Raw genomic sequence first — 19,811 nt, forward strand, 5'->3', positions numbered from 1 at the left:
TCCAGGCTGGATACTAGCCTTTTCCCCACCTACCTAACTTGCCAGTGTTAGCAACACTATGCAAACATTTGTTCTGTGATTTTTTCTTATTTTTATTCTTGTCCTTTATTATTATTTCTTATTATTATTCTCCTAGCATTATTGAAATTTAAATTATGTTAAATTAGAAGCATATAATTCTTAGGCAGAGCTCTTAGCTGTGGAATTCATTCCATATTGGTAAAGCAGAACAGGATTTTTTTAACCGCTCATGTATGTTCCAGGTTCTATACCCATTCAGCAGTTGAAGCCTGAAGGAAACCACCTATTTAACACATGTTCTCAGGGCTTTCAGAATAGCTCAGGAACTTTATGAACGGCCAATACATTACGTTTTTATTCATGGCATATTAACTAACATAAATACTTACAGAGACACTGAAGAGTGTCTCACCAAGGGCAAATCCCTCCTCATATCCTCCCTCCTGTAACGATATGACATGGAGGAAAGGGTATAACTTCTACCAATAAATAACTGAAGAGCTTAATCACTGAGAAGGGAACTGAATTATTCAAGGTGATATAACTAGGAGTAGGAATCTCTTGGTTTAAAAGCAAGAAAACCATCCTGATTGTGAAAGTTTGTTACTGTAGAACAGTACATACAAGAGATGTACTTGAAAGCCCTGGTTGAAGCTTCATCGTAAACTGGAGATCACACTCACAAATATAAGTACAGTAGTACACAGCACTAAAAACATGACTGGTACCTGATTTAACTTTTAAAATTTTCTAGTCTGATATTCCTTTCAAGAATTTCCCTTCATTTCACAATTTTTCTTGAGTTCTGCTAACAACACAATATTGACCCAGTGCTGTATCCTATTTAAGTTTAAATTCTTTAAGTATCTTCCAAAACTTTACAGTGAGGCAAATATTACAAGGCCAGAAAAAGGATCCGATCTTTATGTCATCCCATTTTATGCTTACTGCTAGTACTTTTTAAGGACCCTTAGCTATCTTATTGTGGCACCTACCTTTACAGCACACAGATATATAATTTGCACTTCCACAGCTCAGCAGCTTCCAGGCTTAATTTTCCGAAATGGAACACAGAAAAAATAACTGAATCTCAAATTTCAGTATACCTTTTGTTTAAACTATTCTCTCTCTCCACTAAATATATTTTTGAAACATTCGACCTTTCATCCCAGCAGCAGAAATGCCAGGATCTTGTCTTCTTCATCAAATCTACTACTGGTACCTTTAAGGTCATCATCACGAACAAAAGAACTACCGTAAATTAAATGTCCAGAGCAATCAAGATGCCAGGAAGAATCACTTTATGTACAAATAAAAATATTAAAGCTTTTCATATGGCAAAGACTGCTTTCTTAGTTTTGCTCACTAATATACATCTAGATATAGATATATTTATAAGCTATAAATGTATATTTCTCTGCATCTCTGCTTGCATCTCTGAAGATCCTTTCCTCCCACAAGCATCCTCCTCCACCTTTTTCTCCTATGTGCAATAAACTTTTAAAAAAGAATGTTGAAATAACAGAAGAATCAAAACATATATTACTAATAATACTGAAAGCCTCAATTTAGCACACGCTTTTGTCAGACTGAAGGTATAGTTTAAAAATTAAGCAGATGATTGCTTTGCTGAATTGAGGTTTACATGACCTTGAAGTTAAAGTCAGAAAGCTGGAATAATGCAAAACCTCAAGGAAGGGAAGAAACACAGAAACCCCAAACTGAAATTCATAAAATGTGTTCAGTTGCCTCCAGCTTGGTGTTTTCATTTGATTCTGCTAAAGAAATATTTGCAAGCACTGCCAAGTGTGCAGTCAGGCTCCTTGAAACGGGTCTAGTTTGGAGAAAAGGAGAACTTAGGTGTTAAAGAGATTTTCTAGCAACCATATAGCAGTGTTGTCTTCTGCTGCCCGGAGGCATATCAGAGGGATAAGGGGAGAATGAGCATTATTGCCACAGGGGATAGAGAGGGCAGAGGACACAAACCAGAGGAAATCAAGCATCATTTGTACCACTGCTCGCTAAACAACGTTTTCTGCTGTTAGTGGTATCAAAGATTTAAATGAGAACTGACACCTCACTGTGTGGGGCAAGATAAATGGACAGAAACAAAACACAAAGTCCCTGTTTAAACTTCAGAAATCTTCTGTCTTCTCCTGTGTGCAATGCCTTGCTCAACAGGTGCTCAAGTTTGAGTATTATTATAGGACTTAATAAACAAGAGAGTAGGCAACTAGAATGGAAAATAACAGATGATAAGAGTTATAAAAAATATTTCCACTTGGTCTTGGTGTTCCCAGATTATTATTTGTTCCCTTCCAGATTTACCCTGTTATTCTAATGATTTTACATTCTTTATTCACAAAGTGACAAGCTAGTGATGCCAGAGATGTCCACAGGTATAGCTTCAATACAAGCCCAATACAATAGGATAAGTCTGTCAACCTTTAGTGGTAGAAATAACATCTAAAATGGAGATCCTGTTCACGAGAAATTAAGTTCCATGCAATTTTCTTCAACCATAGATTAATTCCAACTCAAACAGTTATATTACAAGATCCTAAAGTTCTCATAATGTTTCATCTAGACAGCTCACATCCTGTTCTACAAAGCTGTGCAGCACTGCTGCAGACTTACACAGCTGCTGCATTTCACATCTGAGCTGGTTCAGTTCCTGCTATAGCTGAACTGACAAATATGAGCAGTTTTAGTTCATAAAGAACTTTTAAATCTTTCAGGGAGAAAAATATGAATGAATGTTGATCTTCAAAGGAAATTTGAAAGAACTGTACAGAACACAACTACAACAATCCATCTTGCATTATATAATGGTATAAGTACATAATATTGTCCGAAATATAACAGACTCACAAAAACGTGAAAGCTGCAGGGAGTTGCACTATTATTCTGTGTAACAACAAGAAAAAAACCATTGTTCTTAAGATTCTTCAATTTTGTTCTTAAGATTCTTCTATTATCAAGTTTCTATTTATTAACCTTTGTGCCAGAATGTACACGCTACATGGATGCAATGCCACAATCTTTACAAAAATTAATGCAAATTATTGACGATGGGCAGGTTTATATATCTTCCCTTTGTGTAATATCTTGTAACATTTAATTAAGTTACCTTTTTCCTACTATCTGCTGTCGAATTATATTTGCTTACCTTACCCTTGAAATACGTATTTATGTAGCTGTATCACATGTTAGATTGCCTTAAGCAAAGTACCAGAAGTCAGATTCTCATTTATACGAAGGTTTTTTAAGCCTCTCAGGAGGCATATAAGAACATACACTTCATTTAAAAAGTAATGTATTCTTACCCTCGGATCCTTTTACATCAGTACAACTGTGTGTAAAATGTCTCTAGTATGTATTTGAATCTGGCCATACAATTAGAAAAAAAATATTATATAAGGCTTATGAGATTAGGAGTTGCTTTGTTTTCTATGAAAGATTCAGCTGATTGCAAACGTCATAGTGTACTTATTATCTGCTCACTAACAGAGCTAGTAAATTTATTTGCTAAATCACATTTTAAAAAAATTATTAGATATGAAAAGTAATAAAATCTTACACTGCAAGCTCCTACATTTATCAAGATGCACATGTTTCATTTAGTACTTCCAGTGTAACACGCCTGAACAAGCAGCAACACAATGGAGTAGCAACCCTCCACGCGGTTGTGCAGACATTAGCAGAGTTATTTCATGCCAGTATCTCCTACCTCAACAGAACCACATCTATACTGTCTGAAAGCCTTGTGCGCTGCTTGCAACAATTCATTCACTGTGTTGTGTAGTAAGACACTGATGTATGTGCAATCCAAGAATTTTAAATGTCCCCACAGGATATCAAATACTATCCAGACCGTTTGTAAATACTTTCCCAGTGCTCTGCACAAAATGAGCCAGTTCTTTTCAAATCTCCTTAAATGACATTTTTGTCTTATCTAAAAAAATCTATGTTCCTGTTTAATAAAATCATCTGGGCAACTTACTGTTTCATCAGTATTGCAAGCTTACGCCTTCATTAATAAATTCAGCTTGAGTGTTAAGATTACCCCCAGTAGAGACAGCTGGGAAACTGCAATATAAAGTCAAGCAGCACATTTAATGACCAACGAACTTCTGGAAACTTAGTCCAAAATGATACATCATTGTGTCAGACACTCTTAAGCAATATGCAGCTTGGTCTCCCTCTTTAGAAACATGAAACCCCCTGAAACCGCTACCACAAATTGTGAACCTTTTAAATTACTGCCAAGCCACCTGCTTTTCTCCAGGAAACTTCATAAAACTCTCCAAATTAGTAATGTCATTAAGTAAAGCTTACAGAACTGTTGTTATTCTGAAGGAGCATTAGCTGTTTAGTTTAAGGAAACCAATGGGGATTTTTATCATGGAAAGAACTGTCATGTATATTGTATAATCTATTCCAAATGAAATGTTTTAGAATATTCTTAAATACGCTATTCTTTCACATTTTAAACTTTCTGGGAGAAAACTGTATAACCATATTCTTGGGATTAAATTCATAGAATGAGGAAGTTCAGTTCAGGAGAAGTTATGTGAAAGATTCTCAAACAGTTTATGTGTCTTCAGATGGTATTAAGTGCTATATAAATCAAATGTCCAATTTTGCATTTTTGAATAGCACTGGAAGAAATAGTGCTCAGATCGAAGAGGGAGCCTGATTTCCCCTGTTCATTCTTTTTTTTGAATGGTTCTACACAGAGCGGGTGAGGATGGATTATAGGAATGCCTTCTATTGAGGAGTCGGCCAAAACCATACCATCTCATCTTGGAGTAATTTATCCAATAAGATGATTTAGAGGACAGTTCAGTGGCACCATTTTTGGAAGGCAAAAGCAGAGGGGAAAGAATATAAATCAAAGGTGACTGGCAGGTAAAGGATATATGCAGCAATCAGCCAAACCATGTGCACACTGGCACAAATTCAACAAGATCATTTATAAAAATTTTAAGTCAGGAGTACACAAAAGGGGGTCTGGTGCTAACTAAATCCACAGATAGATTACACGCCACTGAAATAAACACTTCCAGATGCTGGCATACAAAAACCTTTTACAGAAAGAAATGTTTTCTTTCATAAATCTGAAAGGAGGAGCCTTGGGTTGGGGGTTGGGAGAGAAGGGAACAAGATTTCCAAACTGTGATTTGACTTCCTACTGGTTTTATAGAATAATAACTCATATTTTTCAAATGCACACTGTTAACACTGTAGAATAACAAATAACTACAGACAATAGCTTGAAGTATAGACAAAGGCTTCATAAGTATGTAACTGTTTAATGAAATAAAATGCTTTTTTTGGGTTTCAAAATAAGAAGAAACAATAAAAAAGTCAATTTGACTTTTTCTGTAAGAAACTCGATGTATACCTGAATGAAAAGTTTTCAAATGGCTTTTGACATAAATACATACATTTCATTTTTGAAAACCAATGAAGAATGAAATCCTGACTTCTTCAAAATCAGTATCAATTGAATTTGAATATCAATAGGGGCAGTATATAATATACAGGACTGTAAATATGAGAGATTTTTTATTTGGTTTCTATGTACCTAATTTATTTCGGAAACAGCATTCAAAATTTTTTATCATTCAAGTGCTTTAGAAAATTTTAGACGTAATGTATCCATATTGTGTATATTGAAGCAATTATTGAAGATTGTATTCCAGAACTTCTCACTACTATTTTGGCCTGAAATATGCAGAAAGAAATTTCTTGTAGTTAAGATTAAGTTGCAGACCAAATGCGAAGCTGAATTCTTCTTGAAATTTAAGGCACCTCAAACAAACTTGCATTTCAAAATGTTCTGTTCTGTTTATCTCCACAAATATACTGCCACACTACCCTTTATATTTTCAGAGTTTCCCTCTCTTCTTTCCACCCTCAGAATCTGCTGTTTTAGTCTCTTACATGCTCAGCTTTGCCAGGTCTTTAGCTACTATTCCACAAATTTTGTTTTCGAGGGGAAATCAGTAGAGTAAATATCATCTTTATTAAATTTAAATTACTAAAGGTTTGTGACCAACTTCAGTATTTAACACAACAGAAATGGATTTAAGCATTTGCACAATAGCTGAGCTCAGGATCAATAACGAGCACGTTTAAAACAGTAGAAGTGAAAGGTCTTGACTAAGTATTTAATTTGAGAAACTATTGTTTACATGTACATGTAACATATCAAAGTCTATGTGGAATACTTGCATTTAGTATTTAAAAACCTGTTAAGAGCATAGACAGGGCTGTATAAGGCCCAAATAATCTAAGTCTCTGCCAAATAGCATTCTCTGGTGTTACACGTTCTTCATGCAGGGAATGTCACAAGAAGTATCATAAACATGCTTTTGTAAATATGCATTGTTTTATGATGGTTAGGCAATTTTACGGGACTGAAATTTTTAACAAGAGAAGGTTTAGACTAGCAAGTCTTTTCATACTGAAATGACCTGGAGCCTGAAGGAGCATTCTCCCCAAAAAGTAAATATCCAAACAAAAGTTGGTTATACCCTCTGTTCATTCAATATGCTCCATTTACCCACACACATGCTGCTGAATAATGGCCACTGTCTTCCCCAGGTCTGTGCGGGATTACAATTTACATTTATAAACTCAGTTTCTCTTTAACTAAACATCTAAAACATTTCATTTCAGAACTGGCATAAACTAGAGGGACAAAGAATCTGTTTTGGAAACATTTCCTTATTCTTTTTGCCTGTGGTCTTCCACTGTTGTAGCTGACCACTTTGTTTTTAATTTCAGAGTAGAGGATGTAGCTGTACTTTTTACTAGACTTGTTCTCTCATGTTCACAAGTACTACTTACGAACTGTTCATGTACTACTTACAATGTTCATACCAAGGTTTCAAGTAATCACTATATATTGATCACAGAATAAATATTTTTAAATAATTATTTATTGTTCGTTACTCCAACTGTTAGAAATACAATCAATTCAAATAACTTAAAATAATTTCTCTAGAGACATTATGCTTCCTGCTAAGAAATATCCATCTGATAATTTTGTGAACCCCTTGGCATACTAAATAATATTATTTAGAATAATGTTCGGATGAATATTGGGATTATACGTATAGGCCCAGTCAAGACTGCAGACCATTTTCACTACACACTTTACAGGGGCTAGCTTTTTAGAGTAATCTTAATCTAACATATTATTATTATTTTACTTTCTTTGCCAGTCTGCAGAAAGATCGAGCTTGTTATTATTTCGTTTGGTATTGATTTTGATACCATCTAAATCCTGAATCTTACTGAAATTAATGGTGCTGCCATGTTGTAAGTAGAGTCCAGAACCAAAGTTTCATATGTACCCAAGTCATGCTACAAGATATGGCAATTTGCTCTTTCTCACAATGACTTTCCACTGACTTCTCACTGAACTCCAATACATTCTGTACATGTAAGAGACGTAATCTTCTCACCCTCTTCATTCTACGTTGCACTTCAATGGTCTAATAGACCACTCATCTGAATGAATCATGAAATGATCTAATCATGTGGTTATAATTTCCATGTAAAGGGCTGTAATACCAATATCATTGTACTTGAGATCCTGGGACAGAGTAAGCTGATGTTTAACGACTGGGCATTCAGTATTATTCTACTTCTTCACTATCTAAATGAATAATAAGAAAAAAAATGAGTGTAGAAGAGTACAATTACAAACAAATGCTATATAAAAACATTAGAATATTCATATATACTAATTTATATCCAAATTTCAATTGATCTCTCAAAAAGTCTGTTAATCCTATGTAGACAAATTTCCCATTTTCCTTGACCAAGGAAGCAAGATTTAGCCTGCAATGAGTTAATACACATAAAATGCCTCACTTCCTTAACCTAAACACACAGAGCACAGAGAAATAGATTCAGGTACAGCACATGGAATTGCATCATCCCACATGACGAAGAGTTACATATTTCCCATTCCTGTCTTGCAAAATTATATGGTGCTATTTTAAAAATCAATTATTTAAATCTCTGCTCCTTGAAAGTCTGGACTACGCTTTAAAGTGGCAATACTGAGTACCATCCAATACTGTAGAGAATATATGGATAAGATGTATGTCTAGACTACCTTAGACATGATAAAATGCAGAACAATGGAGAATACACTTGCTGCTTTCCATTGTGGCTTGCACTTGGAGACAAAACCTAGATGCTCTAATTATGTTAGTCATTTTGACATAGCTATTAAGGTCAAAATAAATGCAAACAGATCATTTTCACTAATGTTAGTTCTCATTTACCATATGATTATAAAACTTTCAAAGTGCTCTTTTTGTCCAAACCAACATCCATCAAATGCTGCTAAAGAATAAATTACACAGCTTAACTCTTCTTCCAAAACTGCCTTATTAGGGACACTTATCACCAAATCAGATGGAAGAGAGGGACAATCATGATGAAACAGCAAAAAAGGGAAAGATGTCAGAAAATATCACTTTACAAATACATATTAACCATCTTAAGAAAATAGTCCCAAAATAATATGTTTGGTTTATTTTATAAAATATTCTCCTATATTTGCTTTTTAAACAGAAATAAAATCAAAATTCTATGTGTGGGACTGAGTTATTCAGCAGCAAAAGAGAAAACTTGTACTTACACTCAGGTTTTCGACTTTAGAAGTAACACTAGTATTTTGAAGTGTTCTACAAAATAGAAGTTCTTCACATGATTTCCTTCAGAAATCTGGACATTTTGGGAAGAAGTATGTTTCCATCTGGCAACTAAAACTGATGAGATTCATCTCAGGTCCATCAAGGTTCAACCAGTCAAAACCAGCAAGATTCAGTGAAACCAAAAATAAAACATGACTCACATCAGTACAACTCGGCAGTAGTAGGGTTCTAGCATGTACACCTCAAACTGCAGTTGAATGCAAAATAATTTTGAACATTTGAATATAGGTAAACCTGGGTCAACTCTTTCTCAAAGCTGAAAGAATGAAGCTGGCAGGAGTTCCATTAGGATGAGGATGGTGAGACACTGGAACAGGTTGTCCAGAGAAGTTGCGGATGTCCCATCATTGGAAGTATTCAAGGCCAGGTTGGACGGGGCTTTGAGCAACCTGGTCTAGTGGAAGGTGTCCCTGCCCATGGCAGGAAGGTTGGACTAGATGATCTTTAAAGGTCCCTACCAACCCAAACATTTCTATGTTTCTATGATTAAAGTCCTGGACTTCAGGGTGGAGAACTGTGGAATTCCCACATTGGGCATAAGCTCCAAATTCCTTTTTATATATGCAGAAACCTGGAGTCAGAAAACATCCATTATCCCATAATGTGCTTTGGTTTCCTCACTACCAAAATCAGTCATCATGACTTGCCAGCTGGAATGCAAGTCCATGAGCCACAGGTTCTATGAGGAATTCTGTATGGCAAGGGTTTCTCACAGTCAGTAAGCATCTAGGGATGCATATTCAAAGAAATTTTGCTTTGTTTCTGCTCTTCCCTTTCCCTTGTCCCTCATTCAGGTGTCACAGACCTAAGATTCAATACATTGCAATTCTCTCAGAGAAAATTGCCAAACACAGCATGTCAGGTATTACCCCAATAATTTCAAGAGAACGCTCCAATGGATGTTACTAGCAAAAAGTTTGCAGTTTGAGATGTCCATAACAAAGGTGTTATAAAAATCCAAGTGTCATGGCAAATATTATTGCTACTAGCACTGTTCATCTCTATAATTGGTTTAATGCTTGAAAATACTTTGTATCTCTATTTCTGTAAAAAAATACTTCTAGCAAAACTAATAGTTACCTAGCAGTCTTGAAATAGTTATTTATTTACTTAGAACAATTTAGATTAATTCTCAGATAGTGACATAACTGGTTCTGGGCTAATCGGTCACCGTTCCACTATGACTGCATTTAGGAAACACACCTCGATTCACCTGGGAAACCTATTCACCCAGGGAAGCAAAGTGTACCAGGACACTAATGCAGTGAGTGTAATCTTAGATTCATACCCAGTTAAACACTAAATGCTGAGCACAAAATGACTCTTGGTGTATTCAGGAATAGCTCCTTCCTGGACTACTCAGAAGCCATTATGATTCCCAGTCAAGTGGATTCTCAGCTATAATTGGTTACTTTTTTGCATTGGCTAAACTGTCACAAAAGCCCTTTGTTTCTCTCCCCCAGGGAGTCTGAAAAAACTGAGAAAAGACGGGCAGATGGGAAAATATACAACCAAAATATATGCAAATCCATTACAGAAAATTAACCTCTCCTCCTTCAAGGGCTTACTTCCATGCTTATTCACACAGTGATGACTCCAATGACACAATTCTCTACCCAGACATACAAGCCCACCTTTGAGCTTTCATGCAATAACAATGACCACTGTGTCTTAATTTGGTAGAAATGTAGATGGAGCACTGAGTAGCCTCCTTCAATCTACATTAAAAAGGACTTCCACAACAAATACACTTCAGCGATATAGAGGTCTGGTGGTATGTATCTAAACATGGAGGGGGTATATTAACAGTCCTACAGCAGAGTTTTCTATATCCAGGTATGGCCATGCTTCAAATCTCAGTAACAGGAACTATTTGACACAAGCTATGTTTATTTTCCAGGTACTGCAAAACCTTGATATAATGTTAGACAGAAGCTATTCTGAGCTATTCTTTATGGTGTCTGAGGGAAAAACTGTATCAGAAGGATCTAAACCCTCCCCTGATCTCTTTGAAGCCCCTAGAAAGGATATTTTTATGGATCAATGTAACAACCAACAGACTGCAGTTGTCAAGGGCCTGCTGTATTCAGAAATTTAGTGTTTGAACCAAAACCACTAGGGTATGAGTTTTCTAATGAGAAGAAAGAAATGTGTTATCCTACACAAGGATGGTTGATGTGGAAAGACAGTCACCAATTGTGCCCCAACATTACACATGGAAAGTCTTTCACCTTTTAAAAATGGAAAAGGTTAGTTAAATGAGTAGAGAAAACTAAACTTACTTCTTTTAATCCTTTGGAGCAGTAGCATGTAAGAAATGGAGCTAAGCAATGAGAACCCTAACCCAGCCTGGTGCCCAAGCTGTGAGATGGCATATGGAAAACTGAGATAACTTCTCATCCTGAATCAAGGCAAGATCTACATCAGACAGTTTCACCAGAGAAACATATCTGAGGAGGATCCTGGATGTGAACTACTGCTTTCTTGTTTACATCTAAAATGGAAAGGTTGACTTTGGAAATTCCTGGTATGGAATCAACCTATGAGATCCACTCAGTCTGTCTCTTCCAACATCAAGCTTCAATATGAGACCACGACTGATGGTGCTCAGGGAAGAACTCAGTCTGCCTATGGGTGAAGCTCATATTGAATGCATCCATCCCAAAGTCAGTCCCCCATACATGGAATTTTCTTGATGAAAATACCAGTTTACTACCAAGACAAAATTAGAACCAATACCTACAAGTGTAAGGTTCTCATGGGCCTCTGATCTGGTGTACCTGGTTGTTTCCCTCTCACCCACCTTGAGGAATGGAAAAGTGATCCGAGAAAAAGCTGAACAAGCCACACCACAATAAAGGTTGTGCATTGGTAGGATAAATACAAGACCAGAAGAAGACTCTCCTATCAGTTCATATCCTCTTGTGAACTGTGCCAAGGAAACAAGTAAATTTTATTCAGTTGAGCAGAATCAAGGCCTCATACATCACTGTCTCCATGGCGAGTCATTCAAACAAAGAGACCTTTCTGAAGAGTTAGCTTTAGGTGTGTGTGGGCAAGTACATGGGTCAAATATGAATGAGTCATTACTGAAAAACACGTTAATCAAGTCTTAAAGCAAGGCATAACCCCACAGAGGGGAAGAAAGGTAGGGGGTTTTCACATTTTTGGAGTGTGATGTTGAATCTGGACAAAACAAGGATGGTTTCCCAGCTGACAATCTAGTCAAATACCTATACCTTCATCTGTCTCTGCAATTATATATGGGTCTTGCCATTACTGAGGGTGAGTTGCCAGACAGTGCAGAAATTAGCTTTAGTCTAAGAACTGAGAAGTCCTTGCTCACTAGTGGTCAGAAATGATAAGAAAGTGAGAAAAAAAAAGATTAAAAACTACAACGCAGGGACAAAAAAAGAAGAGAGTTAACAAAATCTGTATTTTAATATCAAGGGCAGTTAGAATATTCTTGTCTGGTTTTGGTTTAAAATGCAATCACCTGCATTGGATTTTTGATACAGAGAACATTGATTTTACAGTATCTCGCAATTTTAAATGGGGAAATATTATCACATATTTGCAGGTCCAAGTTTTTATTAATTTCTCCAGATGTACTGCTGATTTAAACTCAACACATTTGTACAGATGATAAAGTCTTTCAAAAACCAATGTTGTTAAATCATAAACTTTAAAAATGATACACAGTGAATTTCAGGAAGACTACCGAATGCCTCACACTAGGCAGCATGGCGAAACGCCAAAAACCAACTCCAGCTAAATTAAGAATAATCTCTGAAACGAAAAAGAAAATGTTTGCTCTCTGCCTCGTATGATTGGCTGTAATGAGATGGAAATTAAAAGGAAAAAAGAGTCCAGAGCTGTCCCTTGTTTCTTACTAATTTACAGCAAGGGTAAAATTCTTCTGTAAATCCTCCTTACTGCTCAATAGTCACATATCCAAGAAAATTTCCAAATAGCATAGGTCTACAAAATTAAAATCATTAAATCCCAGTAACTGTACTGTGTTCATGTAATATTACTTTGCAAGACTGGAAAGTGTTTAAAGTGAGTCCTTTTTCCTTCCCCAATCTTTTCTCAATGGTCAGCAGTCAAGAGTAGCAACATGCTCTTATTTTCAAAACATTGTTGTTGAATACTTTGGATAAATTATTTTGCCTATTATTCCTGTATGTTTCTAACACATGTGAAGTTACTTGGGATAGGTAAGTACACGGTTAGGTTTCTAGGACTGATTCTACATTATTCCTGTACAAGTATTGTAAACTTATACTGGAGTAATATAGCATTTTGGCATTAGCAGCTTTGCACTTTTTTCTTGTTGCTATTTGTAAAAATGTAGATCTATATCTTTTACTTAAAGTTCAGTCTAATCTATACATTTTAGGGACTGAAGTGAACATGCATATAGCTCACAAAAATAGTTGTTTCTTTATTCTTTTCCTTGCTTCTGTAGTAGGAGTGCTAACACAAACGGTAAACTGCCATCAGAAAGCAGTGTAAAACAACTGGACATGCAGAAAAATCCTTCCTCCTCACCTAGAGTACGCTCTGGCAGGGCACCTATTGACTGTAAAATCAGATCTGATGTGGAAGAATGATCAACAGGCTTAAGAGAAATGAAAGAGATGACGTGCAATGTATATTCCTAACTTCTACATGACCTTTAGGTTAGTTTTAAGTGTGGAAACAGCTGGAAGCATGACTTCACTGAATCTAATGACAGATACTCATTCAATATTTCTTTTTGCAGTTTTTAAAGTGTCACCACAGAATCACAAGAAGCACACTGAGTAAAGCTACCTTTCCTCCTGGTTCTGTCATCCTGTCTAGGAGGTGACACAGATATACAAAGAAACTATCGTGAAGACAGTGGCAATGGGAGAAAGCAGAAGTCATTCAAAAGAAGTGTTGCTGCAGTACTCTTCAGAATGTCTAGAGATAATATTTTTAATACAGCAGTGTGAGAGTCTGGCAATATGAAAAGGTCGGGTCAAAGGAAGCATCAATCTACCTTTATGCTTTCTGCACCTATATGGAACATAAAGGAAATTTGGGGTACTTTCGTTTTGGACAACCGTGATAGCAATGTTTGTCCCCAAAACTGTCAATGAGGGCACTGACAGGAAAAATGGGCAGACTGGCAGACCTAAATGCATACTCTATAATATCTCTCAAAATGCTTTTCCTGAACCTTCTCATTAAAAAAGGAATCGTATGACAGCTCTACAACACCTGTACGCATGTAGAAGATGACCCAAGATTTCCTCTCTCATTCTTGGCTTGTTTAAAGGGTACAAGACCTGCTCATCTCATCAACCACATTGACAGTAGGTAATGTCAACAAATTAAATTGTTCGGTTAGTTGTACTGTTTGGGAAGTTCACAAGATTGCAGGACATCAAAAAAAGCAACCCAAACCAGAGTATTGTGTTGTATCTTGTGGTTGCAGAGAAATTTCAAACTTTGGTTAATAATTAACCAAACCACTTTTAGTGAGGGTTAGGGAAGGAAGACTTACCTCTCTGTAGTTGTTTATGTGAGCTCTTTATTTCTTTATAATAAAATTCATAAAATACATTCTTTGCTTTCAGAAGCTATTGCCATGTTCTTAGCTACGTCTCTTAGCCAATTTCTGCTAAAGCTGCTTCTCTGTTTTGGACGGGAAATTCTATGCTACATTTTACATGGTATTAATCTAACATTTGTGAGTGGCAAAAGAGAGAGGTAAAACTGTGCAAAGACACATCACTGCAAATACGTATCAACTATTATTAATAAACCAAGCATTTACCGACATTTATAAAAGCATTGATCAGTTTTGACACTAGGAAAATTATAATTTCACATACTCGTTTACTCTTATTTTTACTTGTTCCTTGTTTCTGAGGTCAAGTCCCACTATTTCCTTGATATTCATGTTCTTCATATACTTCTGTATAATTTTTATGTAGATGAATTTCCTACAAATTCAGAATAATTTTCCTTTCTTAAAATCCCTCCAAAAATGGACAATTTCTTCTAGATTCTTTGGGGCTCAGACCTAGTTTGGTGTTTTTTGGTTTTTGTTTCTTCCTGTAAAGATTTCTTTGACATTCATTTTTTTCCTAAATGTAGATATTGTGAGGCAAGCAAGGCTATATGCCACATAGAACAGCAGATCAGAAGAAAATGACCCCAATTTATGACATTGCAGACAGACTACTTCCACCTTTTTATCAGCTGAGAAATTAAATAAAGAATTTGTTTGGCTGCTCTGAACAATGGATTTGCAATTTGCATAGAAAAAATGATGGCAAAACCTCATAACCCATCAGTTTTACCACAAACTCAGTTCTATTACATTTTAGTGGAGGTTTAAAGTTGTCTAAAGAAACCATTCTTTTCTTTCTCCAACCGTAAATGTGTCACTTGAGAGTTCAACTTCCAATAGAAGCAGTATCTGACACACAACTAATTTTAGAATATAAAGTGCTCCTCACCATATTGGAATACATATAATTTAAAATAACTGTAAACCTAAACTTTGCAAAAACAGAAAATTCAAGCACTAACAAAAAAGCATAATTTGTAATTGAAAGAAAATAATATTTAAAAGAAAAAAAAAACTTTTTTGTCTTTCCAAAAAGAGACAGAAATTACTAAGTTTTATTTCCCAAGAGAATTATGCCACTTTTATAAAGAAAATTACAGTCACCACAAATTGCTTTCAACAATTCCAAAGCTTCTTCATTTGACCACTTGAAAATCAAAGTTCTTTAAGATTATAAATATAACTTTTTATAACTCTGTTATTACGTACTGTGAATGGGGAAAGGGGGCCAATCTTGTGGCCATAGCGTCGAATGGCCTCTCTGATGTGGCTGGGCTGGATGGCATCGCTTTGAGCCTCTATACCACAGGCTGCAGTGCTCTGCAACAGAAAAACACATAAATTGTTACTAAATCAAAAACACACAACAGACCTACAGTGCATAAAGTATGAAAATAAACCTTTATAAAATGGACCTATTTTTTTTTTCCTGAGGATACACATCATTGCTGCCACACACTACATTAGAGAAAAAAAGCTATTAACAAATCAAAGAGGACTTTTACATGAACTTTGCTTAAGAGACCCAAAGAACACCATATTTGTCCTCTTAAATCTTTCACCTAGTGCTGCTGTATGTTGCAATTGAAAAGAGCAGAAAATGTTCAAACTAAAATGAAAGGGTCATATAAGTCATACTGCAATAACCACAGAAACTATTTTTAAAACATTTCAGGCTCTCATTATGATGTCAAGAAGTGGGGAAAATATTGAACAAGTACCCGAAGTGGAAAGCAATTTGACACCAAAATCACTATTGAGTAATATCAGATTGAAATTTGAAGATGAAACATGTGACATAATGGTGTTAGAGGGATGCAAAAATATTTTAATTATCTCAAACTGGACTGTTTTCAAACACAAATAACATTTTGGATTAAGGACCCTAAATAAGAAAAATAAGAATTCACTGCTACTGGACCCTTGATTTTAGAAAATATCTTAAAATATTTTAATTAAAAATATCTTAAAATATTTTAAAAAGAAAAAGTTACTCTTTTCTCCTTGCTAGTCAAACTGAAATGTTGGTTTAGGCTCCATCTAGAAATGGCTGCTTGCCAGAATTCAGATGACTTATCAGAATGATGGCTGCTTAGTAATAAATTCATGGAAACTATATTAGTGAATGCATTAAGAACGATAAAACTTAAAATTATACACTGAAGTTTAATGTACACACAAACATGGTTCCTGCATACATTTACACTATATACTAATGCTTTCAAACCTGAGATATCTTTTACAAAATGTTTTATTTTCAAGAGTGCCGAGTCCACTGGAGCCTGTGTGTGTACACACAGAATTATTCATAATACGATGGCAGATTCTTCCCTTGCTGATTGACATTCATAAAGGGAATATGAAACTCAAATATTTTCTGCTGGACTGGGCCTTCATGGACTAAGAATAACATTCTTCACCAAGCTAACTCATTTGTCTCAATGCTTCAGTTATATCCAGTATATACCTAAGCAAATTGGACAAGTCATGGGAACATTTCATTAAAACTGTGCACTTTTTGGAATATAATTATTTTAAAAGGCATTAGTCAAACACTAAGAATTTAAAATAAACTCACAACACTAGTGAAATATAATGTATCAAGAACTACATCTCCAGCTAAATTCTTGTTCCTAGGAATTATAATGGCAATCAGCCATAGAAACAAAACATAATCAAACATAATATAAAAAGAAAGAGAAAAAAAGCAAAAGTCTTCAGAGAGGTTTTTAGGATTCACTAAAGACTTTCTAAATGGAGTATAATAAGGGTAGAGAGAAAGTTGAATGTATTAGGAGCATCTACAGTACTGATGGCACTAGAAGGAGAAAATACATCTTTTTCTATCTCTCATTGTAAAAATCACCGGTTTAACTCTGTGAAAAATTAGTATTTGTTTTAGGAGAATAACAACACACATGAGAAAATCACAAGTCACTCCATTGCTTTGCAACAAAATGCCTACTGCCATCACATTTTTTCAGAAAGCCCTAAGTGATTAACACACTGCTTCCTATCCAGTTTATTTAATCAAATGTATTTTCCTTGTGGTTTTAAGATACGTATATCCCTCTCAGATAGAATACCAAGGCTCTACAACAGAAGACAGGAATTGAAATACTTACATTTTACACTGTAAATATGACATGTCCATATTTTATGAAAAGTAAATGAACACTTAGATTGAATGTAACTGGCATAAAAATAAAGCAGGTCAGGCAAAGTTGTTATAAACAAAGGAGGCAGTTGCCTAAGGCTGCTGGGAGCAGGGAAATCACAAACACCTCTTTGCCTGCTTTGCTTATGATTTGGCCCTCCAAACCTACACTAGCTGGTACTGTTGGAGAAGGGGATGATTATTTGGGGTGGTGTTTACCGCTGTGGCTGTAGAGGAGCAGCTCATCTTAGAAGCAGCAGTTGTTACCTCAACAAAATTCAGTTTGCAGTGTTACTGAGAACCTTTAGCCTGGTTCTGACAGAAAGAACACCAAACCACACATTTGGCCCTACAATAACATTGGTAGTTAACATGTGATATAGGTTACAATTAATATTTAAAATGACATGTGTTATTTCCTGAAGATGTTTTGGTTTCTTTTTCTTTTTTCTTTTTTTTTTTTTTTATTTTCAGGCTTGTGCACCAAATACCTTTTTTCTTTTCCTTTGTTTGGATTTGGTAGAGTCCTGTCCAATTCCACCATTCCCCAGAGCTCCTGACGGGGTTTTCCCAAGGTGTTGCTGTCCTGCTGATGCTGGGGGTGTGGGTGTAGGAGGTGGTGTGTTTTCAGGAGAATCAAGACTGGTCTTCACACTTGTAGATTGCCCTAAGAGGTGTGGCTATAAAAGCAAGATGTCAAACAACCATTATATAATCAGATCACAAAAAGTAGTATTGCCTTCTTAGATTTACTGTCAGAAGAGAAGTAATACAGAATTCAGTTTCCTCATTCTACAGGTTACTATATCTGTTTCAGAGCAATGCTTACAATACAGTACTTACTGAACTTGCCACTGCTGACAACTTTAATCTCCAAATCTGCAATAGAGAGCGCCTTCAATACAGAGAGAAGGAAATTCCACCCAAGAAAAGGGGACTTACATTTGAATATAAAGATGCTGCTAAGAATTTAACATTTGGAGCTATAATTTATGTCTTTCCATCTACATCCACAACTTCAGTGTTCATAAACTGCACAACAGAAGTCTGTAGCAACACCAGATTCAATCACATCTACTTTGAAAGCAACAAACTATCAAATACATGTAAAAGTAAAATATAAAATACATTAACGTGTGAAAAACAAAGATTTACCTCTGTAGAGTTGTGATACTGTATGAAGGTGGCAGATATGGCATGACTGAATGGGTCACCAGCTTTGGGAGCCATGTCCTGCTTAACCAAAAGGGCCAAGTCCACCAACTGGAGGGGCAAAACCAGCCGATAAACAGGTACGTTACTGACATGGTACTTACTATGAATGCCATCGTAACAATGAAGAGAGAGAGAAGATGTGGGTTGAGGCAGATTATTCTTAGTGTTTCTCAGCTGAAAACAAAATTATTCAGAGACATTTCAGCCTAAGGAACCTTTCTTTTCCACTTCTGTAAATATATGGAGTAATCTATCTACCCAAGAGGGCTCGGCTTGGCACTAAGGTAACGTTTTGTTTTCCAGGAAATCCTGCTTTTTAATCCAATTGTGCAATGGGGTTGAATGAGCCTCAGCACACTGCCAAAGGTCACATAGCAAAATATGTGGTTTCAGTCTGGACTTGAATAAAGTTCATGCTGGACTCCACTCTCCTCTGTAACCATTATAAAACATTTCTATTTGTGTATGAGAGGGATGAATACGGTATAGTAGGCATCTGTCATACAGTAAATTGAAAGACAGACAGGAATACAGCTAGCTTGGTTAGCTGAAGAAGTGGCTGCATGCTTCTGAAGGGGCTTACAACACAGTCACCTGAGGCTGAAGTACATCTAAGAGTAATTGATTTTGTTTAACTAGAGTTCAATCAGCATAGTCCCTTACCTGTGCCACAGTCTCATATGCTAAATATGCCAAAATCTCCATTGCAACTGCATTTGGCTTTATTTCCATACTGCTACAGTCCAACCAGTCACGAAACTTGGATGCTTTCTTTGCTGTCAGTTAAAGTCATAAGGGGAAAAGGAAAAGTTAACAACAGGTAGGCCAAAATAATGCATTTTTTCCAGTCATAGAAAATACTGCAAATGTGAAACAAGGAGTGTGAATATGATTTGATTGGCTAAGGAAGGAGTTATCATCATGGAACTAGTGGGGAAAGAGTGTTATTTCATACCCAACATTTTGGAGGCCTATAAGCATCACGGAGTAAAGAGAAAAACACACCACCAATCATACGGGAGATTTCAGAACAGGAAGGGTTTACCTCAGAGGACCATAGATGGGA

At 35.9% G+C, this 19,811-nt stretch overlaps 1 protein-coding gene across 7 annotated transcripts in view; it reads right to left on the reverse strand.

Annotated features, from left to right (window-relative positions):
- Positions 1–19,811, reverse strand: part of SUPT3H (SPT3 homolog, SAGA and STAGA complex component) — a 279,545-nt gene that overhangs the window by 39,110 nt on the left and 220,624 nt on the right. For all 7 annotated transcript variants that reach the window (XM_074861396.1, XM_074861395.1, XM_074861394.1 and 4 more), the window contains 4 exons: positions 19,409–19,521; positions 18,686–18,793; positions 18,022–18,210; positions 15,583–15,693 (listed from right to left, as the gene is read on the reverse strand). In XM_074861396.1, the coding sequence (XP_074717497.1) occupies positions 15,583–15,693; positions 18,022–18,210; positions 18,686–18,793; positions 19,409–19,521 (521 nt within the window). The remainder of the gene's footprint in view (positions 1–15,582; positions 15,694–18,021; positions 18,211–18,685; positions 18,794–19,408; positions 19,522–19,811) is intronic.

The sequence above is a fragment of the Strix uralensis genome, chromosome 3, assembly GCF_047716275.1.
Source record: "Strix uralensis isolate ZFMK-TIS-50842 chromosome 3, bStrUra1, whole genome shotgun sequence".
In the NCBI taxonomy this organism is placed as follows: Eukaryota; Metazoa; Chordata; class Aves; order Strigiformes; family Strigidae; genus Strix; species Strix uralensis.